General features: G+C 38.7%; 6 protein-coding genes across 7 annotated transcripts; all 6 read left to right on the top strand.

Annotated features, from left to right (window-relative positions):
- Window positions 1-101: 101 nt before the first annotated feature.
- Window positions 102-5,613, top strand: LOC145890606 (uncharacterized). The gene is made up of 7 exons (XM_082981724.1): window positions 102-683; window positions 786-920; window positions 1,413-1,543; window positions 4,012-4,132; window positions 4,463-5,050; window positions 5,196-5,357; window positions 5,455-5,613. Exons 1-7 carry the CDS (start codon window positions 102-104, stop codon window positions 5,611-5,613), a joined length of 1,878 nt encoding a protein of 625 aa, XP_082837850.1.
- A 2,947-nt stretch (window positions 5,614-8,560) lies between these two features.
- LOC145890597 (3-alpha-hydroxysteroid sulfotransferase-like) lies at window positions 8,561-9,680 on the top strand. The gene is made up of 3 exons (XM_082981716.1): window positions 8,561-9,139; window positions 9,284-9,445; window positions 9,543-9,680. Exons 1-3 carry the CDS (start codon window positions 8,561-8,563, stop codon window positions 9,678-9,680), a joined length of 879 nt encoding a protein of 292 aa, XP_082837842.1.
- A 1,226-nt stretch (window positions 9,681-10,906) lies between these two features.
- Window positions 10,907-12,175, top strand: LOC145890588 (sulfotransferase ssu-1-like). Its single transcript, XM_082981704.1, has 3 exons — window positions 10,907-11,485; window positions 11,648-11,782; window positions 12,017-12,175. Exons 1-3 carry the CDS (start codon window positions 10,907-10,909, stop codon window positions 12,173-12,175), a joined length of 873 nt encoding a protein of 290 aa, XP_082837830.1.
- A 740-nt stretch (window positions 12,176-12,915) lies between these two features.
- On the top strand, window positions 12,916-14,394 carry LOC145890580 (3-alpha-hydroxysteroid sulfotransferase-like). The gene is made up of 3 exons (XM_082981697.1): window positions 12,916-13,497; window positions 13,601-13,735; window positions 14,236-14,394. The coding sequence occupies exons 1-3, from the start codon at window positions 12,916-12,918 to the stop codon at window positions 14,392-14,394; spliced, it is 876 nt and encodes a 291-aa protein (XP_082837823.1).
- A 737-nt stretch (window positions 14,395-15,131) lies between these two features.
- Window positions 15,132-16,680, top strand: LOC145907056 (sulfotransferase 2A1-like). Of its 2 annotated transcripts, none has more exons than XM_082994502.1 (3): window positions 15,132-15,661; window positions 15,931-16,037; window positions 16,313-16,680. In XM_082994502.1, exons 1-3 carry the CDS (start codon window positions 15,139-15,141, stop codon window positions 16,397-16,399), a joined length of 717 nt encoding a protein of 238 aa, XP_082850628.1. In that variant the 5' UTR covers window positions 15,132-15,138; the 3' UTR covers window positions 16,400-16,680. The 2 variants fall into 2 exon arrangements, with proteins under 2 accessions (XP_082850628.1, XP_082850621.1); XM_082994495.1 differs by having other exon boundaries at window positions 15,132-15,720; window positions 15,931-16,065.
- Window positions 16,681-19,135: 2,455 nt separating this feature from the next.
- LOC145890569 (3-alpha-hydroxysteroid sulfotransferase-like) lies at window positions 19,136-20,561 on the top strand. Its single transcript, XM_082981685.1, has 3 exons — window positions 19,136-19,717; window positions 19,774-19,908; window positions 20,403-20,561. Exons 1-3 carry the CDS (start codon window positions 19,136-19,138, stop codon window positions 20,559-20,561), a joined length of 876 nt encoding a protein of 291 aa, XP_082837811.1.

Raw genomic sequence — 20,561 nt, 5'->3', positions numbered from 1 at the left:
GTAAACTTGTAGGTAAGTTAGGTTCATCGTAAGTGGTTTAACATATATTCCATATTATTTCTGTACACTTCAGCTATCAGTGAGGTTGTACAAAATCAAACATGACCAAATCAAAACTAGCTCTAACTCAAGTAACAACCAAATCTGGTGATACTTTGGGAATTGTCGGACTGTGCACGGCTCAAAGCTTTGATGACTTCATGAACTTCAAGTTTGATAGAAACGACGTCATCGTTGCTACATTCCCAAAGAGCGGCACCACGTGGATGAACAACATACTTTCACTAATCGTCCGCAAGGGGGCGCCACTGCCCGAAGGAAAGGGGACAAATGATGTTGTTCCTTTCGCTGAGATAGCTGGACGTGACGTTTTGCAACGGCAGCGAACTGATGACGTCATGCCAAGGTGTTATCACAGCCATTTGCCCAGGCACGTTTTCTCAGAACTAAATGGAGCAAAAGTTGTGTGCGTGTTGCGCCACCCAAAGGATGTTTGTGTTTCATTTTATCACCACGTGATGATTTGGAAAGATCTTAATAAATTTGATGGAAATTTCGACGATTTTTTCGATATTTTCATGAGAGGAGGGAATGACTATGGGGATTATTTCGATCACGTGAAAGGTTGGATGACGTATTATGAAAATCCAAACTGTTTTCACGTTCTGTACGAAGACATGGTGGTAAGACAAAGAATTGCACAAAACCTTTTTTGTCTAAAAACAATAATGTTATATTTGTAATCCCTGAATTGTTTATTAAGAAAAATACCCTATCGTTTTCAGACCAACACGCCGTCAGTTATTACGTCACTCGCACGATTCCTTGGTTTCGAGAAACACGTGACCGACCCATGCGTGATGGAAAAGATTCTAGAACGATGCAGCTTTAACTACATGAAGGAAAACATGCAGAAATTTGTACGTATTGCCATAACCTCAGAAGCTTCATGGCTTGATTAAAATTGGCATTAACACCCAGTTTAGCGTTGCAAAAGATTTCGGTGACATTAAAGTTATTCCTTCTTCACACACATACAAAAAACCATATGAATATAAAATAAACACTTTTGTATTTTATGTACAGAGTTATGAGCCGCTAATGATTAGAGAACAGTAGAGAGAGTTGTCCACACTGTTCGACATAATCGTTGTTGTGCTAGTTAAGTCACCAGTCACCAGCTATATGGTTGAGAAGTCGAAACAGCACGTACAACTGTCTGCAGCTCATTTAGTATTTGTTGTTTGGGTTTCAGTATTTTGTTGAGTGGGTACCGCAGAATAATTGTGGTAAATTTTATATCATTTTAATTCACCATGATGTAGTACTACCAACCCATAATATCCTATGCACCAGGACTGATATTTTGCAGAAAGGTATAGTGAATATTTCCTTTCCAAATTTTTGTGCAGACTCTTCGTGTCGTGGATGGAAAATGCTCCGTGGTCCGCAAAGGCGCGATAGGAGATTGGAAGAATCACATGAGTGATGAACAATCAAAACTCATCGATGAAAAATGTAGAAATCATGGGATTGATCATTTGTGGAAAAACTACAAACATTTGTTTTGAATTACGACATTTCCAATCAGCCATCCAACGGCGCCAATCGTTTCATTTTCTTTAAAGTTATGGTTGATTGTGAGGCGATAAAACGTTTGTCACAAATATTTAACTTTCACACTTGATTTAGTTTAACTTGTTTCATTAATTGCAGACTTTTATTCGCATGTTCACACAACTCACTGCATTATCCCTTCCCATTTTATCCAATTTCGCTTTCACGTTTAATTAGGTTTCTGTCTGTTTTCTATTTACGTTATTTTGGATTTCTGTGTTATCCACGTCCTGTAACGCCTCAATGATTCTACCGTCCATATGCCACCACGTACGGTGAGTTGATTGGTCTATTGCCTTGTGGTATCGTAATGCTGGCTTGCTACAAGTATTCGGAGTTCAGTCCTGCTGTGAAAGTCGTCGCACTTTGCGATGGGATTTTGACGTAGTCAGGTATCGCAAATAAATTGTACTCGAGATCAGCGAGCGATCAGCCTGGTGTGAGTAAGAGAACGAACATGGCGAGGGTTTAGGACCGGAAACGTTGTGCATTGTTTCTGAGTCTCTGTGTTTGAACGAAACAGTACGCACAACTGCTTGAAGCTCATTTTGTATTTGTTGTTTGGGTTTCAATATTTCGTTGAAAAGGTAACGCAGACAAATTGTGGTAACTTTTATATCATTTTAATGGTGTAGTGCTACCAACCCAGATGTGATATTTTGCAGATTTTTGTGAACATTTCCTTTTAAATTTTTGTGCAGACTCTTTGTGAAGTGAATGGAAAATGCCCCGTGATCCGCAAAGGCGTGATAGGAGATTAAAAGAATCACATGAGTGATGAACACTCAAAAATCATCGATGAAAAATGTAGAAATCACGGGATTGATCATTTGTGGAAAAAAACTGTAGCAACACGTATGTTTCCCTGGCCTAGTTCTGACCACCACGCTTGTTATCTGAAACTCAACGCTGGAACACCAGACGGAAAGGTTGCAGGCGGAGTTAAGCTTTCCGGCAGAGCTCAAACATGCTTTCTGGCACCCTGCTGGACAACCACTTTTTTCCTGACACTTCGTTATAAAACGCCCCGTAGTCATTGTTCTTCTCCTGTCTGCTTTTGTTCTCGCCATCGCGCTGTGACGTTCGCACGATTTTTTACAATTAAATTCGCTGTAATTCAGTCACGAGTTAAACTGTAGTTAAATGGACTTGGAACAAGTTGAATTCTACGCAGCCTGGCATTGCAAACGTGTGTTTCAATTAATAAACAAGTCTGCCACAGAGTTTTAAATCCAGTAGTCTACAGCAAGAACACGCTATAGCAGACTTAGCAGACCGATCTCAATTCGTACGCTGCAAAACGACAAACATTTTTTTAAATTTTACTTTAAAAACGTATTCTATGAAACGTTGTTTCAGAACGTTTGAATCCAAATATTGTTTTACCATTTGTTGTTCACTCTATATATAGGGTTATTAAATTTGCTTACATGTTTTTGCTTGCTAATATGAAATCAAACATTTGTTTTGAGTTACGATATTTCCAATCAGTCATCCAACGGAGCCAATCGTTTCATTTTCTTTAAAGTTATGGTTGATTGTGAGGCGATAAAACGTTCGTCACGAAAATTTAACTTTCACACTTGATTTGGTTGAACTTGTTTCATTAATTGCAAACTTTTCTTCGCATGTTCACACAACGCACTGCATTATCCCCTCTCATTTTGTCTAATTCCGTATCTAAGAGTCTCTCTTTGCATTGGAATAACGTTACATCGGATTTCTATGTTTGCCACGTCCTGTAACGCCTCAATGATTCTGCCGCCTATATGTCCCCACGTACTGTGCGCTGATAGGTCTATTGGCTTGTGGCATATTAATGCTGGACTATTCACAAAAAAGCGATCATTCTATTGAAAGTTGTCGCGCTGTGCGAACTGATTTCGACGTAGTTAGGTGTTGCAGATAGATTGTACTGGAGAGGTGATTATATGTATGGCAATTTGGCTTAATGGCTGGCCGTTATAGCTAGGTTTAGGAGTATTTCCGAATTTAGTAGGGTTGTGGCAAAGGTTAACATTTTACACTCTCGGGATGTGTTTGGCTCAAATCCTCTCTGGGTTTCATTCCCGCGCTACCGCAACAATTCGGTTTTAGTTGTGTGAACGCGCCATACGTAACAAACCTTCGTTTCCTATGCTCTAACTGAGTTTTGTTGCAGCAGCTGCTCGCATTCTACTGCATGTATGTAAACAGTAACACGACACTTTAATTAATCTGTTTGTGTAGCATAATTAAACGTAACTTTTATTCAATGACATACAATCTGCCTGGCAGCTACAGCATCATAATATTAATAAAACGAACGTTTATGCGGAATGCGCGCCCAGTAGCCTCGTTATATTCACTTGTAATCTGAATCATGAATACGTTTTGCTGAATTTTACGTTTCAGGCATGACATCGACCAAATTTCTGCAGATAAATGTTTAAAGGAGCGAAGGTTAACTTACTGCAGTGCAGTGTTTGTCTGTTTGTACGATGGCCTAAACAAACGTTCTCGTGGTCTCGTGGGGGTAGCATGTTTGTGTACGTCTGACCAAATGGTTTCCAACCTTTTCTAGCTTACGTCAATTATGCGACATTCACAACGATATTGCGGCACCCAATGGCGACTAATCAATGAGCGACCGACACGAGCCTTCATGTCTGCTTTCTGGAGGGGATTAATATCACAATAAAAGTTTGTGTCCTCGATAAACTGTAGCATAACCGTCAAACCGTAACGTGAGATAATACAAGAGTGCAGAAAAGCAAAAGTCGCAGCACCCTTGTAGGTTACCCGGGTTGGGAACCACAGGTTTAACATCACGTTTCTAAACATTTATCATTGTTTGTTTTGTTAGAAATCGAGCATGAACAAATCAAATTTAAATCTTGCTGCCGTAACCACTAAATCTGGCGATATGGTGGTTATTAGTAGGATGTGCACACCGCAAACCATTGATGACGTCATCAACTATAAGTTCGACAACAACGACGTCATTGTTGTTACATTTCCAAAGAGCGGCACTACGTGGATGAACAACATACTTTCACTAATCGTTCGCAAGGGGGAGCCCCTTCCAAAAGGAATTGGAATACAAGAATTTTCTCCTTTTGCCGAGGCGGTAGGACGTGACGTTTTGTTACGTCAGCGAATTGATGACGTCATGCCAAGGTGTTATCACAGCCATTTGCCCAGGCACGTTTTCTCAGGATTAAATGGAGCGAAAGTTGTGTGCGTGTTGCGCCACCCAAAGGATGTTTGTGTTTCATATTTTCACCACGTGATGGTTTGGAAAGATCTTTACAAATTTGATGAAAATTTTGACGATTTTTTCGATATTTTCACGAGTGGAGGGGATAATAGAGATTACTTTGATCACGTAAAAGGTTGGATGACGTATTTCGAAAATCCAAACTGTTTTCACGTTCTCTACGAAGACATGGTGGTAAGATAAGTGTGTGCTCTCGAAAACAAATAAGCATAACAGTAGCAAAACACTTAAACATTTTATGTTGTAATGCTAACTGTCAAAATATGGTAGATAACGTTGTGCATTTATACGCGAAAACAAATATTCAAATAATTTTTAGACCAACACCGATACAGTTATTACGTCACTCTCCCGTTTTATTGGCTACGAGGATCACGTGACCGACCCATTCGTCAAGGAAAAGATTCTGAAACGATGCAGTTTTAAATACATGAAGACCAACATGCAGAAATTTGTACGTATACCTGATTTGGATATTCTGGTATTTGAACGCATGATATTCGGCCCTTTTAAATCTTTTGTTTGGAATATTTCAATACTCTATAGTCTTCCTGCGTATAAATTGAATAATTTCACAGACTGGTCGTATAGTGGATGGAAAATGTGCCGTGATCCGCAAAGGCGTGATAGGAGATTGGAAGAATCACATGAACGATGAACAATCAAAAATCATAGATGAAAAATGTAGAAATCACGGGATTGATCATTTGTGGAAAAATTACAAACATTTGTTTTGAATTACGACATTTCCAATCAGCCATCCAACGGCGCCAATCGTTTCATTTTCTTTAAAGTTATGGTTGATTGTGAGGCGATAAAACGTTTGTCACGAAAATTTAACTTTCACACTTGATTTGGTTTAACTTGTTTTCATTAATTGCAGACTTTTATTCGCATGTTCACACAACTCACTGCATTATCCCTTCCCATTTTATCTAATTTCGCACTCACGTTTAATTAGGTTTCTGTCTGTTTTCTATTTACGTTATTTTGGATTTCTGTGTTATCCACGTCCTGTAACGCCTCAATGATTCTACCGTCCATATGCCACCACGTACGGTGAGTTGATTGGTCTATTGCCTTGTGGTATCGTAATGCTGGCTTGCTACAAGTATTCGGAGTTCAGTCCTGCTGTGAAAGTCGTCGCACTTTGCGATGGGATTTTGACGTAGTCAGGTATCGCAAATAAATTGTACTCGAGATCAGCGAGCGATCAGCCTGGTGTGAGTAAGAGAACGAACATGGCGAGGGTTTAGGACCGGAAACGCTGTGCATTGTTTCTGAGTCTCTGTGTTTGAACGAAACAGTACGCACAACTGCTTGCAGCTCATTTTGTATTTGTTGTTTGGGTTTCAATATTTCGTTGAGAAGGTAACGCAGAAAAATTGTGGTAACTTTTATATCATTTTAATGATGTAGTGCTACCAACCCATAATATCCTATGCACCAGATGTGATATTTTGCAGTTTTTTGTGAACATTTCCTTTTAAATTTTTGTGCAGACTCTTTGTGAAGTGAATGGAAAATGCCCCGTGATCCGCAAAGGCGTGATAGGAGATTAAAAGAATCACAGTAGTGATGAACAATCACAAATCATCGATGAAAAATGTAGAAATCACGGGATTGATCATTTGTGGAAAAAAACTGTAGCAACACGTATGTTTCCCTGGCCTAGTTCTGACCACCACGCTTGTTATCTGAAACTCAACGCTGTAACACCAGACGGAAAGGTTGCAGGCGGAGTTAAGCTTTCCGGCAGAGCTCAAACAAGATTTCTGGCACCATGCTGGACAACCACTTTTTTCCTGACACTTCGTTATAAAACGCCCCCGTAGTCATTGTTCTTCTCCTGTCTGCTTTTATTCTTGCCACCGCGCTGTGACGTTCGCACGATTTTTGATAATTAAATTCGCTGTAATTCAGTCACGAGTTAAACTGTAGTTAAACGCACTTGGAACAAATTGAATTTTACGCCGCCTGGCATTGCAAACGTGTGTTTCAATTAATAAACAAGTCTGCCACACGGAGTTTTAAATTCAGTAGTCTACAGCAAGAACACGCTCGCAGACTTAGCTTCAGCACAGCAGCAGACCGGTCTCAATTCGTACGCTGCAAAACTACAAACATTTTTTTTAATTTTGCTTTTAAAACGTATTCTATGAAACGTTGTTTCAGAACGTTTGAAATCAAATATTGTTTTACCATTTGTTGTTCGCCCTCTATATAGGGTTGTTAAATTGGCTTACATGTTTTTGCTTGCTAATATGAAATCAAACATTTGTTTTAAGTTACGACATTTCCAATCAGCCACCCAACGGCGCCAATCGTTGGTTTCTCATTTTCTTTAAAGTTATGGTTGATTGTGAGGCGAAAAAACGTTCGTCAAAAACATTTAACTTTCACACTTGATTTGGTTTAACTTGTTTCATTAATTGTAGACTTTATGCACGTGTTAGCACAACGCACTGCAATATCCCTTCCCATTTTGTCTAATTTCGCATCTAAGTTTAATGGAGTTTCTCTTTGCATTGGAATAACGTTACATCGGATTTCTATGTTTGCCACGTCCTGTAACGCCTCAATGATTCTGCCGCCTATATGTCCCCACGTACTGTGCGCTGATAGGTCTATTGGCTTGTGGCATATTAATGCTGGACTATTCACAAAAAAGCGATCATTCTATTGAAAGTTGTCGCGCTGTGCGAACTGATTTCGACGTAGTTAGGTGTTGCAGATAGATTGTACTGGAGAGGTGATTATATGTATGGTAATTTGGTTTAATGGCTGGCCGTTATAGCTAGGTTTAGGAGTATTTCCGAATTTAGTAGGGTTGTGGCAAAGGTTAACAATTTACACTCTCGGGTTATGTTTGGCTCAAATCCTCACTGGGTTTTATTCCCGCGCTACCGCAATAAATCGGTATAAGTTGTGTGAACGCGCCATACGTAACAAACAATTGTTTCCTATGCTCTAACTGAGTTTTGTTGCAGCAGCTGCTCGCATTCTACTGCATGTATGTAAACAGTAACACGACATTTTAATTAATCTGTTTGTGTAGCATAATTAAACGTAACTTTTATTCAATGACATACAATCTGCCTGGCAGCTACAGCATCATAATATTAATAAAACGAACGTTTATGCGGAATGCGCGCCCAGAAGCCTCGTTATATTCACTTGTAATCTGAATCATGAATACGTTTTGCTGAATTTTACGTTTCAGGCATGACATCGACCAAATTTGTGCAGATAAATGTTAAAAGGAACGAAGTGTAACTAACTGCAGTGCAGTGTTTGTCTGTTTGTACGATGGCCTAAACAACCGTTCTCGTGGTCTTGTGGGGGGTAGCATGTTTGTGTACATTTGACCAAATAGTTTCCAACCTTTACTAACTTACGTCAATTATGCGACATTCACAACGATATTGCGGCACCCAATGGCGACTAATCAATGAGCGACCGACACGAGCCTTTATGTCTGCTTTCTGGAGGGGATTAATATCACAATAAAAGTTTGTGTCCTGGATAAACTGTAGCATTACCGGCAAACCGTAACGTGAGATAATACAAGAGTGCAGAAAAGCAAAAATCGCGGCACCCTTGTAGGTTACCCGGGTTGGGAACCACAGGTTTAACACCACGTCTCTAAACATTTATCTTTGTTTGTTTTGTTAGAAATCGAGCATGAACAAATCAAATTTAAATCTTACTGCCATAACCACTAAATCTGGCGATACGGTGGTTATTAGTAGGCTGTGCACAAAGCAAACCATTGATGACGTCATCAACTATAACTTCGACAACAACGACGTCATTGTTGTTACATTTCCAAAGAGCGGCACCACGTGGATGAACAACATGCTTTCACTAATCGTCCGCAAGGGGGAGCCCCTTCCCAAAGGAATTGGAATACAAGAATTTTCTCCTTTTGCCGAGGCGGTAGGACGTGACGTTTTGCAACGTCAGCGAACTGATGACGTCATGCCAAGGTGTTATCACAGCCATTTGCCCAAGCACGTTTTCTCAGGATTACATGGAGCGAAAGTTGTGTGCGTGTTGCGCCACCCAAAGGATGTTTGTGTTTCATATTTTCACCACGTGATGGTTTGGAAAGATCTTTACAAATTTGATGGAAATTTCGACGATTTTTTCGATATTTTCACGAGCGGAGGGGATAATAGAGATTACTTTGATCACGTTAAAGGTTGGATGACGTATTTTGAAAATCCAAACTGTTTTCACGTTCTCTACGAAGACATGGTGGTAAGATATCTGTGTGCTCTCGAAAACAAATAAGCATAACAGTAGCAAAACACTTAAACATTTTATGTTGTAATGCTAACTGCCAAAATATGGTAGATAACGTTGTGCATTTATACCGAAAACAAATATTCAAATAATTTTTAGACCAACACCGATACAGTTATTACGTCACTCTCCCGTTTTATTGGCTTCGAGGATCACGTGACCGACCCATTCGTCAAGGAAAAGATTCTGAAACGATGCAGCTTTAAATACATGAAGACCAACATGCAGAAATTTGTACGTATACCTGATTTGGATATTCTGGTATTTGAACCCATGATATTCGGCCCTTTTAAATCTTTTGTTTGGTATATTTCAATACTCTATATTCTTCCTGCGTATAAATTGAATAATTTCACAGACTGGTCGTATCGTGGATGGAAAATGTGCCGTGATCCGCAAAGGCGTGATAGGAGATTGGAAGAATCACATGAGTGATGAACAATCAAAAATCATCGATGAAAAATGTAGAAATCACGGGATTGATCATTTGTGGTAAAACTACAAACATTTGTTTTGATTTTTCCTTTAAAACTTATTCTATAATAAAACATTGTATAAAAACGTTTGAACCAAATGTGCTTTAACATTTGTTATTCGCTCTATACATATGTAGGGTTTTTAATTAGCGTGCATGTTTTAACTTAGTAATATGAAATCAAACTTTAAACACCTTTAATCACAAAACAGACTTGTTTTTTTTAATTTCGGTTATGAATAGAGCTTGAATCGTCACGGTTGAGCTATTTCGGTTTGTTTACTTTGTCTTGCAACCACGTGATTAAACAGAAAACTGATATTTTATCTTATGGGTATTTGATATTGAAAACAGACATGTATGACATTGCTTAGATTCATTGTTAAATTGCTAGTTTGATGCCCATTTAATTCCAATGGCCACTTATCATGTTTTAACCACATGCAAGCTGCGTAATTCGCATCGAAATGTGCATGCTGGAAATGCAATTAGGTCACAGGTAGCTGTGCAGTAATCCATGGACTTAACATTTACTCAACAGCGTGATTTGCTGCACGATGTGTTGTTTAATTTTAGTGTGATTTCATTTTATTTTTGCCTAAACTGCATCTAGGTTATATAATAGCATGTATTCTTCTGAACAGATTTGATAACAAGGTATTTGTAAAATGTAATAAATTTGCGATGTGTTTCCAGCCAGGGAGAAATTTTAAACAAACAAGCTTGGCCCCGGGGTAAGTTTATATACGAAACTGTTGTGTTGCAACAAAACGATTTAGAATGCAGGAGGGTTTACTATGCAAATATTCGATATGTTTGTTTGAGCTGACAATCCATTGCAGGTTTGGAAGCAGCGACGCAGAACGATTGAAAGCGTTTTTCTTTGTTGAAATTGGCGTTGCATAACAATGTGTGGCCGGCTGTAGTGAAAAAGGCATTTCAAGCACACTTTAAAGTTGTCAAGGTATTATAACAATTTGTATGGAAAAGAGAATGCAGCGTTTGTAGAAAAGGTTCTGTTGAACGAAGACAAGTATACTTCTATAACACAGATACGCTATACTTGCAAAACAGATGCATAATAGCCGAAACGTCGACAAACGTCAATGCAATAAAATTTGCCAGAAAAGCAGTATTCAGCAATAACAAGTAGGTAAGTTAGGGTAGTCGTGAGTTTAGTGGTTTAACATATATTCCATATTATTTCTGTTCACTTCAGCTATTAGTGAGGTTGTTTAAACTCAAACATGACCAAATCAAAACTAGCTCTAACTCAAGTAACAACCAAATCCGGCGATACTTTGGGTATCGTCCGACTGTGCACGGCTCAAAGCTTTGATGACTTCATGAACTTTAAGTTTGATAGAGACGACGTCATCGTTGCTACATTTCCCAAGAGCGGCACCACGTGGATGAACAACATACTTTCACTAATCGTCCGCAAGGGGGAGCCCCTTCCCGAAGGAATGAGAATACAAGAATTTTTTCCCTTTGCTGAGGCGGTAGGACGTGACGTTCTGCAACGTCAGCGAACTGATGACGTCATGCCAAGGTGTTATCACAGCCATTTGCCCAGGCACGTTTTCTCAGAATTAAATGGAGCGAAAGTTGTGTGCGTGTTGCGCCACCCAAAGGATGTTTGTGTTTCATATTTTCACCACGTGATGGTTTGGAAAGATCTTTACAAATTTGATGGAAATTTCGACAATTTTTTCGACATTTTCACGGGAGGAGGAGAAAATCGAGATTACTTTGATCACGTGAAAGGTTGGATGACGTATTTCGATAATCCCAACTGTTTTCACGTTCTCTACGAAGACATGATGGTATGATATTTGTGTGCTATCGAAAACAAATAGGCATAACAGTGGCAAGAACAAAGTTTCAAAAAAACACTTAAACATTTTATGTTGTAATGCTAACTGCCAAAACATAATTATTATACATTAGGCTTTTATACGTCAAAGTAAATATTCAATAATTTTCAGACCAACATTGAATCAGTTATTACGTTACTCGCACGTTTTCTTGGCTACGAGCATCACGTGACCGATCCAAGTGTCATGGAAACAATTCTAGAACGATGCAGCTTTAAATACATGAGGAGCAACATGCAGAAATTTGTACGTATACCTGAAGGCTGAATAACAAATAGTTACAGGATTTAACTGTGATTGAAAACAAAATCCAGCTTTTGCATCGCAACATATATTAGTACAAGGAAGGTTTTACTTTCCATACAACTTTATTTGGTCATTCCGGTATCTGAACCCATGTAATTCGGCCTCTTAGATCTTTTGTTTGGTGTATTTGTCTACTCCATACTCTTCCTGCGAATAAATCGAAAATTTTCACAGACTGGTCGCATAGTGGATGGAAAATGTGCCGTGATACGCAAAGGCGTGATAGGAGATTGGAAGAATCACATGAGTAATGAACAATCAAAAATCATCGATGAAAAATGTAGAAATCACGGGATTGATCATTTGTGGAAAAACTACAAACATTTGTTTTGATTTTAACTTGAAATGTAGACTGAAAAAGGTTGCTTTAAACTGACATTCCATTGTTTAGTCACATTGTTGCACGCTTAAATTTACAAATCAAAACAGATCAACCGTGACGATTCAAGGCTTGTTCTGACTGGGAATAGAAGTTGTTTATTTCAGTTGTTTGACACAGATCGTAAAACTCGGAAATGTCGAAGAGATAGCAGCAAGCTTAGTTTAAAATACTTAAACAAATTAAACTTCGTGCCTGTCGCTGTCACTTGTATCTTTCTGCTTACATGACACAGGAATGTGTTGCATGTGCTGCTTACATGTAACTTCGAGAGAACGGCATCGAAGGTGCAATTCTTTACAGAGGTATAGATACGTAGCTGTTACAGGCTTGAGTACTGAGAGTAGATTGCCAAACACTTGGTAACAGTCATTTGATTTTTCAATGTACGTAAACTCTAGTGTCTATTCTAACCAAAGGTTAGTATGCGATGCCGTTCCAACTCAACATATAAGTTTGTAGAAATTTTGACTGCAAATTGGGATTCCTTAATGGTGACTTTCTTAAATTAATATAACGGAAGGTAAAAAACGATTATTTCTCAAAAATTAATCACATAACATAACAATGATGGAAAAAAGTTAAGGGCAGACTCTTTTATATGGATGGAGTCCACGTTCCAGGGGTCATTAGGTTGATATATTTTGCGTTCTTTCAGTGCCCTATAGCTCTCTGTGTGTTTTGAAACTTTAACATGAACAAATCAAAACTAACTCTAACTCAAGTAACAACCAAATCCGGTGATACTTTGGATATTGGCGGACTGTGCACGGCCCAAAGCTTTGATGACTTAATGAACTTTAAGTTTGATGGAAACGACGTCATCGTTGCTACATTTCCCAAGAACGGCACCACGTGGATGAAAAATATAATTTTGTTAATAGTCGGAAAGGGGGCGCCACTTCCCGTAGGAAAGGGGATAAATGATGTGGTTCCTTTTGTTGAGATGGTTGGACGTGACGTTTTGCAACGTCAGAGAGCGGATGACGTCATACCAAGGTGTTATCAAAGTCATTTGCCCAAGCACGTTTTTCCAGAGTTAAATGGAGCGAAAGTTGTGTGCGTGTTGCGCCACCCAAAGGATGTCTGTGTTTCATTTTATCACCACGTGATGATTTGGAAAGATCTTAATAAATTCGATGGAAATTTCGACGATTTTTTCGATATTTTCATGAGAGGAGGAAACGAGTATGGGGATTATTTTGATCACGTGAAAGGTTGGATGACGTATTATGAAAATCCAAACTGTTTTCACGTTCTTTACGAAGACATGGTGGTAAGACAAAGAGTTGCACAAAATCTTTTTTTGTCTGAGAACAATAATTTTACAAGTGTAATCCCTCAAAGTTTTATTAAGAAAAACAACCTGTCGTTCTCAGACCAACACGCAGTCGGTTATTACGTCACTCGCACGTTTCCTTGGCTTCGAGAAACACGTGACCGACCCATGCGTGATGGAAAAGATTCTGGAACGATGCAGCTTTAAATACATGAAAGACAACATGCAGAAGTTTGTACGTATTGCCATAACCTCAGAAGCTTCGTGGTTGGATTAAAATTGGCATTAACATCAAGTTTTAACGTTGTAAAATATTTCGGTGACATTAAAGTTATTCCTTCTTTACACACATAAAAAAAAAGAAATCCTGTGAACATAAAATTAAACACTTTTGTATTTTAAGTACTGAGTTATGAGCCGCTAATGAATAGAGAGCTGTAGACTGTTGTCCACACTATTCGACATAATCGTTGTTATGCTCGTTAAGTCGTCAGTCACCAGCTACATGGTTGAGACCTGACACGACGAAACAGTACGCACAACTGCTTGCAGCTCATTTAGAATTTGCTGTTTGGGTTCCAATATTTCGTTGAACAGGTAACGCAGACAAATTGTGGTGACTTTTATATCATTTTAAGTCACCATGATGTAGTGCTACGAACCCATAATATCCTATGCACCAGGTGTGATATTTTGCTGTTGGTTGTGAACATTTCCTTTCATGTTTTTGTGCAGACTCTTCGTGTTGTGGTTGGGAAATGCCCCGTGATCCGCAGAGGCGTGATAGGAGATTGGAAGAATCACATGAGTGATGAACAATCAAAAATCATAGATGAAAAATGTAGACATCACGGGATTGATCATTTGTGGAAAAACTACAAACATTTCTTTTGACATTTCACCTGAAGTTTAGACTAAAAAAAGTTGTTTTAAGTGTTTTTAAACTAACATTGTGGCTTTTTGTTCTATTAAAATATTTCCGAGCTTTACGATCTGTTTCAAACAACTCAAATAAACAACTTCTATTCCATTTCTGAACACGCCTTGAATTGTCACGGTTGAGCTGTTTCGATTTGTTTGTTGTAGGCTCCAACCACGTGACTAAGCAATGGAACGTCACAGTTTAAACAAATTGAACTTCGTGTCAGTCGTTGTCACTTGTATCTTTGCTGCTTACATGACACAGGAATGTGTTGCATGTCCTGCTTACTTCGAGAGAACGGCATCGAAGGTGCATTTCTTTACAGAGGTATAGATACGTAGCTGTTACAGGCTTGGGTATTAAGAGTAGAATGTCAAACACTTTGCAAAAGTCATTGATTTTTCAATGTACGTAAACTCTAGTGTCTATTCTAGCCAAAGGTTAGTATGTGATGCAGTTCCAACTCAACAATAAGTTTGTAGAATATTTTACTGCAAATTGGGATTCCTTAATGGTGACTTTCTCAATGTAAAGGAAAGGACAGGAAGAAAAACGATTGTTTCTTCAAACATAAATCACATAACATAAAAATGGTGGACTAAACTTAAGAGCTGAATAATTTTAAAAATCAAGTCCTCGTTCTAGGGATTATTAAGTTGATATATTTTGCGTTATTTCTCAGCACTAAAGCTATCTGTATGTTTTGAAACTTAAACATGAACAAATCAAAACTAACTCTAACTCAAGTAACAACCAAATCTGATGATACATTGGGTATTCCATGGTTGGGCTCGGCACAAACCTTTGATGACGTCATCAACTTCAAGTTTGACAAAGAGGACGTCATTATTAACACATTCCCAAAGAGCGGCACCACGTGGATGAAAAACATACTTTCTCTAATCGTCCGCAAGGGGGAGCTCCTGCCCGAAGGAATTGTGGTATATAATTTTGTCCCTTTTGCTGAGGTGGTAGGTGGTGACGTTTTGCTACGTCAGCGAGTTAATGACGTCACTCCTAGGCTTTATCATAGTCATTTGCCGAAGCACATTTGTCCGGAGTTAAATGGAGCGAAAGTTGTGTGCGTGTTGCGCCACCCAAAGGATGTTTGTGTTTCATATTTTCACCACGTGGTGGTTTGGAAAGACATTTACAAATTTGATGGAAATTTTGACGATTTTTTTGATATTTTCATGAGAGGAGGGAATGAGTATGGAGAATATTTCGATCACGTGAAAGGTTGGATGACGTATTACGAAAATCCAAACTGTTTTCACGTTCTCTACGAAGATATGGTGGTAATATATTCGTGTAAACCAACCTTGTTTCCAATCTAACAAAATTGTCTCGCAAATTATATTTCTTTGGCCGATCTTTCTTTTTCACTTTTTCAGACTTAATCATTTTATGAAAGGTCCGTGATTACAAAAGTGATTGTGAATCAATGAAAACGACGAAAAATTTTCAAAACCTGAATGTTCAACAATATTTCATGACTAACTTTTTAGACCAACACGCAGTCAGTTGTGACGTCACTCGCACGTTTCCTTGGCTACGAGCAACACGTGACCGACCCAAATGTCATGGAAAAGATTCTGGAACGATGCAGCTTCAAGTATATGGAGAAGAACATGCAGAAATTTGTTCGTTTTGCTGATAAATTTCATAGCTTTACTGAAACTAGAAATAAAATCCAGCCTTAGGACAGCTGGAGATTTGGAAATTATGATTTCTGTTCAAACTTAATCGTAAATCGAGTTTGTGGTGGGGACAAAACAACTGATCTTTTAAACTCAATGCTTTCTTTAACCGCAACGCAATTTGAAACCTTGATCAAATTATCAGAGCTTATGTTTGGAAATATCTCCAGTATCTCAACTTGTTTCACAGACTTTTCGCATCGTGGATGGAAAATGTGCCGTGATACGCAAAGGCGTGATAGGAGATTGGAAGAATCACATGAGTGATGAACAATAAAAAATCATCGATGAAAAATGTAGAAATCACGGGATTGATCATTTGTGGAAAAATTACAAACATTTGTTTTGATTTTTCCTTTAAAACTTATTCTATAATAAAACGTTGTATAAAAACGTTTGAACCAAATGTGCTTTAACATTTGTTGTTCGCTCTATACATACATAGGGTTGTTAATTAGCGTGCATGGTTTCACTTAGTAATATGAAATCAAACTTTAAACACCTTTAATCACAAAACAGACTTGTTTTTTATTTCGGTTATGAAAAGAGCTTGAATCGTCACGGTTGAGCTATTTCGGTTTGTTTGCAGTGGCTTGCAACCACGTGATTAAACAGAAAACTGATATTTTATTATATGGGTTTTTGATATTGAAAATAGGCATGTATGACATTGCTTAGATTCATTGTTAGATTGCTAGTTTGAAGCCCCTTTAATTTAAACGGACACTTGTCATGAAATTCCTGTTGCTGCCAGGCATATTGCAATTAAAAATGTACTGCTCTTCTGGCATAAACGTTCTGTATTTTACGACGTTTCGTCTGCCATGCGGCGAGACTTCATCAGGTATAACGCAACAATTGAATCACACTGAAACACGCAGGGGCACAAAAGAAAAAGAAAAAAGTCACGTGCTAGAGGCAGAGGCACCAAACATTGCTTTTTTCGTTTCGTTTCTTTCAGCACACTCGATAGAACATAAAAGGGCGGTTGTAAGATCGCTTATGGATAGAGCCAAGAACCTCATTTCAAGGCTAGAAGACCAAGCAAAAGAGATTAGTGTCGTAAAAAATGCGATGCGAACAAACCAATATCCTGCCTGGATGTTAAGCGCGAGAACGGCATTAACCCAGAAGCATGAAACGCCCACTAGCGGAACAGTTGTCTTCGCAATGTCTTGGCAATCTAATTTCACGACCCATTGCTACGGAGGCTTTCGAGCCAAAGGGGGTGGTCTATTCGATACCATGCAAGGATTGCAGTGGTGTATACATTGGCGAAACCGGTTGGGCCTTCAAGACGCGACTTAAAGAGCATCGCCGTGATGTCGCATCGAAAGATGCCAGCAAGACTGCGTTGGCCAATCATGCGGTGACATTGCGACATAAAGTTGACTTTGATAGAGCCCAAGTCCTGGAAATGGAGCTGGACCACGCCAAGCGGCTATTTCTTAAGTCGTTGCACATCCACAAAACTAGTGGTTGCGTCAATAACAAAGAACAATGTGTTTTCTTTTCGGCAGTTTACAATAATTTGTTGTAATTGTTGTGTCTTCTGCAATGTTTAGTGCCTCCACCTCTAGCACGTGAGTTGACAAGCGGTGTCAACTTTCCCCTTTTTTCTTTTTCTTTTGTGCCCCTGCGTGTTTTAGTGTGATTCAATTGTTGCGTTTTTCCTGATGAAGTCTCGCCGCATGGCAGACGAAACGTCGTAAAATACAGTACGTTTATGCCAGAAGAGCAGTACATTTTTAAGGACACTTGTCATGTTTTAACCACACAAAATCTGCGTAATTCGCATCGAAATGTGCATGCTGGAAATGCAATTAGGTCACAGGTAGCTGTGCAGTAATCAATGGACTTAACATTCATTCCACAGCGTGATTTGCTGCCCGATGTGTTGTTTAATTTTAGTGTGATTTCATTTTGTTTTTGCCTAAACTACATCTAGGTTATATAATAGCATATATTCTTCTGAACAGATTTGATAACAATGTATTCGTAAAATATAATCAATTTGCAATGTGTTTCCAGCCAGGGAGAAATTTTAAACAAACAAGCTTGGTCCCGGGGTAAATTTGTTTACGAACCTGTTGTGTTGCAACAAAAACGATTTAGAATGCAGGAACGTTTAATATACAACTATTCACGATATATTTGTTTGAGCTGACAATCCATTGCAGGTTTGGAAGCAGCGACGCGGAACGATTAAAAGCGTTTTTCTTTGTTGAAATTGGCGTTGCATAACAATGTGTGGCAGGCTGTTGCGAAAAAAGCATTTTAGGCGCACATTAAAGTTGCCAAGGTAATATAACATATTGTGGAGAGGAGAATGTAGTGTTTGTAGAATAGGTTCTGTTGAACAAAGGCGAGTATCCTTGTATAACACAGATACGCTAGACCTGCAAAATGGAGTGTTTGAGTGTTATAGTTGCTGGCATGGAAACGAAAAGTTTGGCTTTATTCACTTGTACATTTTAGCTTGATGTAAGACAGTGCTTTCCAACTTTCACGAAGAAATGACGGATATATTCCTAATGTAATGTCATGGCAACGTATACATAAAAACTGCCTACGTTTTGAATTGTCATTTTTGAATCTTGAACGTTATTTTCTCGATCATTTTCGTTAACACAACTCAGACACTTTGAAACCAATCTTTGCAGTTTATGGCAAACAGGAAACGAAGTCGTTAAGTTTCTTTGGAAATCGTGCAATTCTCTGCTCTCGAAAGACATGAACCTTTTTCTCACGACATTTTTATCGTGCAAAATCTTGCAAAGTCGCCAAACGACAAATAAACTGCAAGTTAGGATATTTAAACTTTGTCAGAAGTCGGTGATGCGATTTATTTAAAATTAACGAGAGCAAAAAAAGTCAGCAATGTTACCGAATCAATTTACCCCGGAGATAGCAGTAAACTTGTACGTAAGTTATGTTCATCGTAAGTGGTTTAACATATATTCCATATTATTTCTGTACACTTCAGCTATCAGTGAGGTTGGTTAAATCAAACATGAACAAATCAAAACTAGCTCTAACTCAAGTAACAACCAAATCCGGTGATACTTTGGGTATTGTCGGACTGTGCACGGCTCAAAGCTTTGATGACTTCATGAACTTCACGTTTGATAGAAACGACGTCATCGTTGTTACATTTCCAAAGAGCGGCACCACGTGGATGAAAAACATACTTTCACTAATCGTCCGCAAGGGGGCGCCACTGCCCGAAGGAAAGGGGACAAACGATGTGGTTCCTTTCGCTGAGATGGTTGGACGTGACGTTTTGCTACGTCAGAGAGTGGATGACGTCATGCCAAGGTGTTATCAAAGTCATTTGCCGAAGCACGTTTTTCCAGAATTAAATGGAGCGAAACTTGTGTGCGTGTTGCGCCACCCAAAGGATGTTTGTGTTTCATTTTATCACCACGTGATGGTTTGGAAAGATCTTAATAAATTCGATGGAAATTTTGACGATTTTTTCGATATTTTCATGAGAGGAGGGAATGACTATGGAGATTATTTCGATCACGTGAAAGGTTGGATGACGTATTTTGAAAATCCAAACTGTTTTCACGTTCTTTACGAAGACATGGTGGTAAGACGAAGACTTGCACAAAATTTTTTCTTCAACAACAAAAATGTCGTTTTCAGACCAACACGCCGTCGGTTATTACGTCACTCGCCCGTTTCCTTGGCTTTGAGAAACACGTGACCGACCCATTCGTAATGGAAAACATTCTGGAACGATGCAGTTTCAAATACATGAAGGACAACATGCAGAAATTTGTACGTAGTGCCATAACCTCCGAAGCTTCATGGCTTGATTAAAATTAGCATTAACATCCAATTTTAGCGTTGCAAAATATTTCGGTGACATTAAAGTTATGCCTTCTTCACACACATGTAAAAAAATCGTGTGAATATAAAATAAACACTTTGGTATTTTGTGTAGAGATTTATAAGTCATTAATGATTAGAGAACAGTAGACAGTTGTCCACACTATTCGACGTAATCGCTGTTGGGCTCGTTAAGTCGTCAGTGACCAGCTATTTGGTTGAGACCTGACACGACGAAACAATGCGTACAATTGTGCGCTGTTCGTTTTGTATTTGCTGTTTGGGTTTCATTTTTTTGTTAAATGGGTACCGCACAAAAATTGTGGTAACTTTTATATTAGTTTAATTCATCATTTTGGGCTACCAACCCATAATATCCTATGGACCAGGACTGATATTTTGCAATAAGGTAGTAAACATTTCCTTTCCAAATTTTTGTGCAGACTATTCGCATCGTGGATGGAAAATGTGCCGTGATCCGCAAAGGTGTGATAGGAGATTGGAAGAATCACATGAGTGATGAACAATCAAAAATCATCGATGAAAAGTGTAGAAATCACGGGATTGATCATTTGTGGAAAAACTACAAACATTTGTTTTGA

Source organism: Ascidia mentula, chromosome 1 (genome assembly GCF_947561715.1).
Source record: "Ascidia mentula chromosome 1, kaAscMent1.1, whole genome shotgun sequence".
Classification (NCBI taxonomy): Eukaryota; Metazoa; Chordata; class Ascidiacea; order Phlebobranchia; family Ascidiidae; genus Ascidia; species Ascidia mentula.
The sequence above is the reverse complement of the archived record's forward strand: the minus strand, read 5'-3'. Positions and strand labels throughout refer to the sequence as shown.